This window comes from Cajanus cajan, chromosome 2, assembly GCF_000230855.2.
Source record: "Cajanus cajan strain Asha chromosome 2, NIPB_CcT2T_4, whole genome shotgun sequence".
Taxonomy (NCBI): Eukaryota; Viridiplantae; Streptophyta; class Magnoliopsida; order Fabales; family Fabaceae; genus Cajanus; species Cajanus cajan.
Window position 1 is genome coordinate 18,933,120 of NC_138518.1, and position 10,790 is coordinate 18,943,909.

Here is a 10,790-nt window from a genome sequence, read left to right on the forward strand (position 1 = left end):
CTCAAGTTAATGAGAAGTATATTAGGGGGGTTCTAAATTTTCTTGATTTTGCATTTGAAATATCATCTAAGGATGGAAAAATTTTATGTCCTTGCACAAAATGTGTTCATCGTGATTGGCGCTCTCGAATGGATGTTTATGAGCATATAGTCAATCATGGTTTTCTAAAAGGATATACTAATTGTATTTTTCATGGTGAAAATATTGGCCCTTCTATTTCTGAGAGTACATATCAAGATGGGGAGGTTTGATCATGACATTGATACATTAATTCATGATGCTTTTGCAATGCATGCAACTAATGAGGGCCAAAATATAGATACAGACACGGAGGATGAGAATTTTGAACCATTAGTAAATGAAAATAATGTTCAAAAATTTGAAGTTTCTTCATATAAGTTTTATAAGTTGTTGAAAGAAGTTGAGCAAGACCTTTATCCTAGTTGTAAGAAATTCATAAAGCTCTCTTTCCTTGTACATCTCTATCATTTGAAATGTCTGAATGGGTGGAGCGATAAAAGTTTTTCAATGTTGTTAGAGTTGTTAAATGATGCTCTACTAGAAGAAAATACTTTGCCTAAGTCATTTTATGATACAAAGAAGATAATTTCAGGATTGGGTTTAGGCTATGAAAAAATTCATGCATGTCCTAATGATTGTATATTGTACAAGAATGATTTAGCCAATGATGAAAAATGCCCAAAGTGTAATTTTTCAAGATGGAAAAATAACTCTAATGATGATGAAGCCAGAAAAAAAATACCTGCAAAGATTCTTTGTTGGTTTCCTCTCAAACCTAGATTGCAAAGACTTTTATGTCATCCAAAATAGCTTCTTTTATGACATGGCATGAGTATGGTCGAACTAAGGATGGACTTATGAGACATCCTGCTAACTCTTTGGCATGGAAGGATTCTGATAATAGATATCCTAAGTTTTCTTCTGACCCTCAAAATGTTCGATTAGGTTTGGCTTTAGATGGCTTTAATCCTTCAAAAATATGGCAATTCCTCATAGCACTTGGCCTGTCATATTGATTCCTTATAATTTGCCTCCATGGATGTGTTTGAAACAACCTTCTTTTTTTCTCACATTACTTATTCCTGGTCCAAAAGGTCCAGGTAATAATATTGATGTTTATATGCAACCTCTTATTGAGGAATTGAAATAGCTATGGGAAATTGGGGTAAAAACTTTTGATGCATGCAAAAAGGAGTCATTCCAAATGCATGTTGCCGTCTTATGGACTATTAATGATTTCCCTGCGTATGCAAATTTGTCTGGTTGGAGTACTAAAGGTAAATATGCTTGTCCATGTTGTGGCTTTGAAACTGCCTCTAAGTGGTTACGTCATAGTAAAAAATTTTGCTATATGTGTCATCGTCATCGGTTAGAGCCAGATCATAAGTGGAGGTACAATAAAGGAAATTTTGATGGAAGTCAAGAGTTTAGAGCTCCACCTAGGCCACTTGATGGAACTATTGTTTTAAGACAATTAGAAGAACTTGAAAACTCTTCAGAGAATGAAATTGGGGATGGGTCACCATGGAAGAAGAAAAACATCATTTTCAAATTGCCTTATTGGAAATATAATGTTCTTCGTCACAATCTTGATGTAATGCACATTGAAAAAAATGTTTGTGATAATATTGTTGGAACGTTATTAAACTTAGAAGGGAAATCAAAAGATAATGATAAGGCACGTTATGACCTTGTCGACATGAACATAAGAAGTCAACTACATCCAAAATTGCATCAAACTAGGGGTAAATGTTATTTACCTAGAGCTTGTTACCAAATAACTTCAAAAGAGAAGGAAACATTTTTGGAAGTGCTTAAAGAAATAAAAGCTTCAGATGAATATACATCCAATATTTCAAGATGTGTGCAAGTGAAGCAACACAAAATAAATGGTCTCAAAAGTCTTGATTGTCATCTTTTAATGCAAGAGTTTCTCCCTATAGTTATAAAAGGTCATTTACCTGACAAAGTGGGTTTAGTTATATCCGATTTTTGTCATTTTTTCAAAGAAATATGTGGGAAGGTGCTTAGTGTGCGTAAGTTGGAGTGTTTAGAGCATCAAATAGCTAAGACATTGTGCCAATTAGAAAAGATATTTCCTCCATCTTTTTTCACTGTAATGGTACATCTTGTTATCCATTTGGCATATGAAGCAAAAGTTGGAGGCCCGGTACATTACCGATGGATGTATCCAATTGAGAGGTATTAAATTTATTTTTCACTCATTTGATTGTAATTTAAAATTATACAATAAAATGTTATTTCTTATTCTATAAATTTAACTTATACTTTTAGGTTTCTCCTTACTCTAAAGTCTTTTGTTCATAATCGAGCACATCCAGAGGGATCAATTGCAAAGGGATATTTAGCTCATGAATGCCTATTATTTTGTTCACGGTATCTCTCTAGAATAGAAACTACTTTTAATCGGCCTAGGAGAAATGATGATGGCATTGATTCATTTTTTATGGAGAATACAAGTCTTGTTCATAAAGGTAGACCACTTGGGATAAAAAGTAAAGTTGAATTCAATGTAAAGAAAAGAAAACGAGTTTCTAGGGTGTCACTTGATGAGACAACATTGCTACAGGCACATAGATATGTTCTTTTTAATAGCGAAAGTATTGATCCTTTTAAAAAGTAAGAAATTTTCTTTTCCATTCATATTTGATTATTTAAATTTTCTTTGGTGCCTTACTATATTAATATTTAATATTTTTGTACTTTTTTTTTTCATAGAGAACACCTTGACCTTATTAGGAGACAAAATCGTCGATTGTCATCATATGAAATTGACAAAATTCATAGTCGTTCATTTCCTAATTGGTTTCGTGAACGAGTAAGTGTTAGGGACAATTAAATTCCATTGTTAAATTTTATAATCAAATAAAAGTTTGCAATCTTTTAAAATAGTTTTGTGACTTATAGGTTGCTCGTTTGGAAGAGCAATCTAGTACACTAGTGACAGAGGATATCAAGTTGTTTTCACGAGGTCCACTTCAAATGGCTAGAAGATATAGTGGTTATATTGTCAATGGAGTTAGGTTCCACACAAAAAAGCGTGAAAGATGCTTAAAGTCCCAAAATAGTGGCATTGTTGTCACTGTTAAGACAAGAAGTTATGCTAGTTCAAGAGATAAACACCCTAAGGAAGGGGAAATAAATTACTATGGTGGTTTAACTGATATAATTCAATTGGATTATTTGGGTATATATAAGGTAATTCTTTTCAAATGTGATTGGGTTGACATAAATAGAGGGTGTAAAACTGATAATTTTGGCATGACATTAGTTAATTTCAAATGTCTACAACATACAGGGGATGATATATGTGATGATCCATTTATTTTTGCTTCACAAGCCAAAAAAGTATTTTATGTGGAAAATGAAAGACAAAGTGATTGGCTTGTTATTGTGCATGCCAAAGCTAGAGATATATATGACTTAGGTGATGAGTGGTCTAATGAAATAGAACAAAGAAAAGAACACGACTTACAAGAGATAAATCATAATAATTTAATTAGGGCAGAAGTTAATGATAATGATGATGGTATCATGGAATTCATAATAAACATGGAAGATGCTCTCCAAAATGCCAATGTTGAAGAGGAAATAAAGGGTTGGGGTGAAGATTTCTTCTATTTTTTTCTTCTAATATATAAGGTATGTAATTTTTTTTTTTGTTTAAGTTTTACTTTATATGTGTATTTGTTGTTGTTGTTATTATTATTATTATTATTATTATTATTATTATTATTATTATTAATGTGTTTTTAAATTTATATATATATATATATATATATATATATATATATATATATACTAACATGGCTTTGGATTATATGTAGATATCATGGGGAGACGCAAAAAATTGCATACTATTCATAAAAATGAATCTCAAGTTAAAAAGCTACCAATTGATAACTCTACTGGAATTGCTATGCAATATCAAGAACACAATCCTTCTATTCCAGAAAATAATATACAATTTGGAAGAGGTATACAATTCTTATTAACTTAATTTCTTATATTTTATATTAAAATTTAATAGTTTTTAATTGTAATAGATGCTACAAATGATCCTATGACATCAAATCTTCATCTCCAGACTCAAGAGATGAGTCATGTTGAATCTCAAACCATTCTTGGTATTAAAGAAACTATAAGAGGAGGTAATTAAGTTTTATTATACTTATTTTATCTTTAATTTTTCTTTATTTTGTCTTTGTATCCCTAATATTTAGTGCAAAAGAGCACAGTTATATCCTTGAGGCAAGTTTATCCCTTATATTTTATATTCTCAATTTTAATTTATTATATATTATAAAGTTTTTTTCTAATTCATTATAATAGGGTTTATAAGAGATCATATGGTGTCAAATGATAATCACCAGCCTAGCCAATCACACTTAGAGCAACAAACCGAAGACTTTAGTCATGTTGAATCTGAAACTTCTCTTAAGAATACAAGGACAACTTTTAATAGAGGTAACTAGCAACAAATTGCCACGTCTAAATCATATAAAGATAGAGAAACTAAAGTTAATTTATAGCTAACTAATTTCTCTTTATTTTCTTTTAATTGTATTGTAGATCTCATATCTATATTTAGTTTTATATATATATATATATATATATATATTGATACTTGTGTGATTTAGGTGGAAAGAAGACTAGAGGTTATACACATATGTTGGATGTGTGGGATATGTCAGATGATGAATTCATAGTTGTTGAGGTAGATGCTTTGGGAAATCCTATGAGTTCAGAAGGAAAAACTCTTTTAAGTGCAATTGGTAGCTTGGTAAGGAGGCACCAATGTGCTCCTATCAATTATCTTAGTTGGAAAGACATGCATGAATCTAATATAACTGACATGCTTGAACTAATACAGGTATTATATAGAATTTCATAAGTTCTAATTAATTTCATCTTTTGTAATGGTTGACTAGTGAATTGGTTTTTATTATTGACTTTTATGATAGAGTAAGTTCCAATTTGTTCCTGAATTGTCTGAGAAAACCAAGAGAATACTAAAGGATAACATGAGTAATAAGTGGAGGCAATTCAAACATGATTTGAAATCAAAGGCATATGATGCAAGTAAGACTGAGGAAGAAATGGCTGCCAACATCCCAAACAAAAGGGTTGATCCTTCTCAGTATCATGATTTAGTACATCATTAGAGTTCTAAGAAAGGACAAGTGAGTATATATATAATATTATTAACATATTGTCTAATATAGAATTTATTTAGCAATATTTTTATATTTGTTTTTTCTTTAACATGGTTATAGGACATAAGTAACATGAATAAAAGAAGTCGCTCAAAATATAAGGATCTACATTGCATGGGTACCAAAAATATCCCAAGGTTAATTCATGAGGTAATTTTGTTTCTTTCAATAATATTTTTTTATTATGTTACTTATACTTATATGATTATTGATATTTCATTACTTACATTAGAAAAAAAAAGGAAAATGGAGTGCAACCCTCACGAGCTGAAATTTATATTCATACTCGGACTCGAAAAGATGGGAGCATTGTGAATGAAAAGGCAGTCCATGTGATTGTAAGAATTCATATTTAGATTTATCCTTATGTGCTAGTCCAGAGAAAGATTGAAATCTGTTTCTATATAAACTTAAGATAATGGATGTTAATCAGTAAAAAGTGGGTTACAGTTAGTAAATTTTGGGGGATTCTCTTGTTCTGTCAGCAATATAAATACTTTTGATGTTGTTTTCCAATCAAAATTAAGATTTTGTCTCTTTAATTTGTGTCTTAAAGGTTTGCATTAAATGTTAACAACTTAACATAGATTACTTGAATGAAACTATAATTCTGAGTGGATAATAACACCAAAAGTATCTAAGAAACTTTTTGTAAGTTTTGCCCTTTTGGTTATTGTGTTTGCTTTGTTGTGTGGATATTGAAGAGAAGTGTAAAGTTTTCCGTCTTTCTTTGGATAGGACCATGTTAGCCTTTTCATTGTTCATAATCCATGAAACTGGCCGAATGATGGGGGTTGTAATGTTTTCAAATGGTTATTTTTCTTTAGAGAATGGGTAGTAGTTTATGCTATAAACTAAAGAGTGGGTGCTCTTTTGTCCTAATAGATATCCTTGTTAGTACACAACACATTCATTCAATCATCATGGAGATTTTGTATTGAAAAGTAGTATTGTGCTGACATGCTTAACTTCCCACATGCTTATATATATATATATATATATATATATATATATATATATATATATTTAATTTATAGTTTTATTCATTGCATATCTGAACCTTTTCTTTAATTTTACTAAGTCATGCTTTGACATTTCTCCTTGAGAATGTAGAGATTTGAATTTAATCACATTGTCACACATTCGTTAATGTATTTTAACTTATATTTCTGTTTTTTTTATTTATATCTTACCCACTATCAATATTAAACCTTTGCATTTAGATATGCAATAGCCAGAGTTGGAAATTTATATAAATGAATAGCAATATTAGTTTTCTACAACTTTTCACCTGTAGACCAAACTACATTCATCTCAAAAGTCAAGATTGATAAGCATTTTATATTCCAGCTAATCATCAGACTAGCTATGCAAGTGTCACAAGTTTGGATGCCTAGATGATGAATGAAAATTTTCAATTATTTTTTCTATGGAGAAAAGAAAACATTGTTTTTTTTAAATGATCTTATCAAACTAGCTAATGCTCCTTTATTATCTTTTTTATGTTCTGTTACTTCCGTATAAAAGGTTACAAAAACATCTAGTGTCATACAGGATCGATAGTTTGGGTTATTTTAATTAATATGGGTTGTGATGTAGGACGAATTAAAGAAGCACATGGTGGAGGTAGAAAGCTTAGGAGGATCTCAAACTGCTCCTGATTATACAAATTGGAAACATGTCATCTATTCCAAAGTGAAAGGGCTTGAAAAAAGAGGACATGTATGTTGTCTTGGCAAACTTCCACTTGCTAAAAGTTCAAATACTACAGCTGAAAGTTCTACTGCAAAACTTAGAATTCAAAAATTAGCGAAGGTACTTGGAAATCTTGTTTCTTTTCTTCAAGCACGATTTTCAGGAGTTCAAGAGATTAATGATATTATACAAGCTGTAGATCAAGAGGTATTAACTCTTACAACTGAAATATGTCAATTGTGATCATATTTAACAAAAATATTACTTTACATATATTTCTTTTTTATGTTTAGATACTCGATGCTGCAAGTAACAGAAACGATTATAATAATAGCATTTAGTGAACTACAAGTGGTGGGTGTTAGGTGATATCGATAGGTAAGGAATTTGAGTTGAGAAACATAATCATATAATTATTTTTTGTAATTTTAAGTGTATTTTTATTATTTATGATTGCAGGTTCTTTATAAATACTAGGATTTATACATGCTTATGCGCATCAATAATGGGTAAGATATTACCCTGAGGTAAATATAGATCCTTTACTACATGATGGCCTCACAAATAAAATAAGTTTCCAACACTTAGGTAAGAAGTTTGTGTGGTGTCCTCTATCACCCTCTCAAGTTAATGAGGACCAACTTAAACTAAAGGCTAAGAAAGATGATGAAGAGAAAAGTAAAAACAAAAAACAAAAAGAAAAGAAAAGAAAAAAAGAATTTTTCCTTTGAAGAAAAAGGGCTAGGTTCAAGAGAACCTTAACCCTTGTGCCATCCTCTTTCTTTTGGTGCCAAAGAAAGATGGCAATAGAGGATGTGCACCAATTTAGAAAGCCATCATTGCATAAAAGGCACCCAATCCCTAAGATAGATGATTTGGTGAATGAATTGCATGGGGCCAATAATTTAAAATGGTGATGCCTCTTTAGCTCTCTCCTTTCCCTAGCACTTTCATTCAACAAATTGTGTACTTAAGGATTGCATCGCTAAAGTTTTAGTATTTTTTTTACTTCCCTAATTGTGGTTTCACATCTTTTGAAGGATCAATGGAATGGAAGAGCTTAAAGATTTGAGGTCAAATCCTTCTCAAGAAGGAGGGTATGATGGAGGACCATCCTTGGTACTTCACTTCATGTGAGACCCATCACATGGTTCATGGCTATGACCAATTTGAGTAGTATAGAATTTATTGCTTTATTCCAATTTTACCCTTGTATTTTGGGTATTTTAGTCATAGGATTTATTTTCCTTGTATTTCCCATTTTACCCTTGTATTATGGGGTTCTTTAGATGATTAGGTTTTAATTCTGGGCTAGGGTGTGCATTAGAGGGGTGACGCCTATTTTTGGTGAGCTTTGGATCTATTTTTGGTGATAGAAAGGCTTAGGCCCAAGTGGATGGCAAAGGTTGCATGGTCTTATCATGCACCTAGTTGTAGCCAATCTAGACCCATAGATTTCATCCTTGGTCACCAAGTTTCATCTAGGGTTATTTGGCATTTCATTTGGAGTGCATTTGCCTTATGAATTTCGGCCATGGATGTCCCAAATGAAACCCTAGATGCCTCCCCTCCTATAAATACCCAACACCCCACCACTTGTAAATACTTTGGAATATATGAATTTGAGTGAGCCTTTTTGTGCCTCAAATCCTCTCCTTAGTCACTAGGTTACCTTTGGCTAACCTTCTCCTATCTCCACCATTGGAGAGTGAGAACCCTAGAGTGGCCTCCATTTACCTTTGGAGTGAGCCAACCGTGAGCAACCAAACACCATTCACCATATGCTTCCGCCACCCTAAACACTATCTCTCGCCTAGCTTCCTTTTTCCACCATAAACCTCCCTTTGTCCTACCTTTGATGAGCCTAGAACAAGGGCAAGGAGTCTCCTTTCAACCATTGTCATCACCCATGGAAGGAACTACTCCATCACATCAATACTATTAGGTTCAACTTGTGACACAAAAGCCATAGTATTGAAAATATTCTTAATGGCACTTCTAGTTGACACTCCCTTACCAATATTTCCAATTATATTATCCATTGATAAGTCCCTAGAAGTTTTCCATTCCTTAGGCAATTGTTCACTTGTATCCTTAGTGTTTTCATTTGGCTCACTCTTTTTAGGCTGTTCATTAGGTACACTCTCCAACAGAGGTTGATCAAGAAAATCAGTCAAGTCTTCTATTTCAGTTTGCCTTGTCTCTTTTTTGTTAGTCTCATCAAACACAACATGAACTGATTCTTCAACAACTAGAGTTCTCTTGTTATAGATTCTATAGGCTTTGTTATTTGTAGAATATCCTAGAAAGATTGCCTCATCAGCCTTTGCATCAAATTTTCCAAGTTGCTCTTTCCCATTGTTCAGCACAAAGCACTTACACCCAAACACTCTAAAGTATGAAATGTTAGGCTTCCTTCCATTGTAAATTTCATAGGGTGTTTTCTTTAGTGTAGACCCCTAAAATTGTCCGGGTCGGAAATAAAGCTCAAAGACTCTCAAAGACCGAAGGAAAGTCAGCCGGAAGGACTCCTGGAAGACCCTAGGATGATTCTTTGTAGGTCTAGAAGTCTTAGAGTAGCTTAGAATAAGGGTGTGCGAGGATTGGAGCTCAATACACCCTCCCAGAGGTTCAGTACGGCCGTACTGAGCCATTTGAACTGCAATACGGCCGTAGTGAACTCAATACGGCCGTACTGAAGTTTTTGAACTTCAGTACGACCGTACCAAATTCAATACGGCCGTACTGTAGTTCAAAAAACTTCAGTACGGGCCGTACCAAATTCAATACGGCCGTACTGTAGTTCAAAAACCCAGTACGGGCCGTATTGACCTCCCAGGCCGTATTGCGCCTCAATCCTATAAATAGGACGTCATTTGCACGTCCTCCCACACTTTTTACATATTCCTCAACCCTCCTGCTGAGTATTCTTGGGTTTTTGAGCTATTCTCTGCCCTAGATATCTCTCCGGGAGCCGATCCGACGAAGTTCTTGAGTCATGAGCCATTAGCTTGAGATTCGAACAAGTCGAAGGGAAATCTCTTTGATTTCCATAGTAAAAATTATCTTTAGGGGAAAGGAGCGAGCGGACGTGTAGTGGGAAGGAGCGCCAAAAAGCCTCCTAAACTTCGTTTTGAATATATAAAAGCCCGCTTCGAAGGTTTCTTTCTAAATCCTTTCTTTTACTGCTCTTATTTATTGCTTTTTGATTATTGCATTGCATGTTTAGAGCTTTCGTCATGTAAATATTTTATCTATAATCGTTTCTAATAAATAGGGGTAATTTAGTAACTTTACACTGTTATTTATGAAATAATCCGTCATAGGGAACCCGAAAGGGGCGTTGTGGGGTGCTAACACCTTCCTCGCACGTAACCGACTCCCTTACCCGACTCTGGTTGTAATGGCCAAAGTTGATTTACGAAAATCAATTGCCTTATATCTTTTTCCAATGTTTTGAGTAAAATATTGGTGGCGACTCCAAGAACCCTTCTTTTTACGAAAACCGCTAATCTATGGAGGGTCCCGTTTGGGATTAACATAGGTTGGTGAGAATCATTTAATAAATATTGTTAGTTCGATGAGGTCTCAGTTTGAGAATAAGTCGTTCTAACAATCCATCATTTTTCAAAACTTAAAAGAGTCCAACCATCGTCGCGAATGCCAATGTCCGTTTCGGCTGGTGGCGACAGATGGCGACTCGGCTGGGGAAGCCTCGAGAGTCAGTCCCATTTAGTGATGGATTGTTTCTAAAATAATAGTTTAAAATTACTTCATTACCCCTCACTTGTATGATAACATGTTTTATCTAGCTGGCTTTAATAACTGTTGCGTGTT

At 33.4% G+C, this 10,790-nt stretch overlaps 1 protein-coding gene and 1 pseudogene across 1 annotated transcript; both read left to right on the top strand.

The window, feature by feature from the left end:
* The first annotated feature begins 547 nt into the window (after positions 1 to 547).
* LOC145955264 (uncharacterized) lies at positions 548 to 3,404 on the top strand. The gene is made up of 2 exons (XM_083069953.1): positions 548 to 2,661; positions 2,761 to 3,404. Exon 1 carries the CDS (start codon positions 1,226 to 1,228, stop codon positions 2,228 to 2,230), a length of 1,005 nt encoding a protein of 334 aa, XP_082926079.1. The 5' UTR covers positions 548 to 1,225; the 3' UTR covers positions 2,231 to 2,661; positions 2,761 to 3,404.
* A 1,401-nt stretch (positions 3,405 to 4,805) lies between these two features.
* LOC145954800 (uncharacterized) lies at positions 4,806 to 7,196 on the top strand (annotated as a pseudogene).
* The last annotated feature ends 3,594 nt before the right edge of the window (positions 7,197 to 10,790 follow it).

Excerpts from the sequence above, each read along its gene's own strand:
- LOC145955264 (XM_083069953.1), top strand. The coding sequence starts at position 1,226 with ATGCATGTTGCCGTCTTATGGACTATTAATGATTTCCCTGCGTATGCA.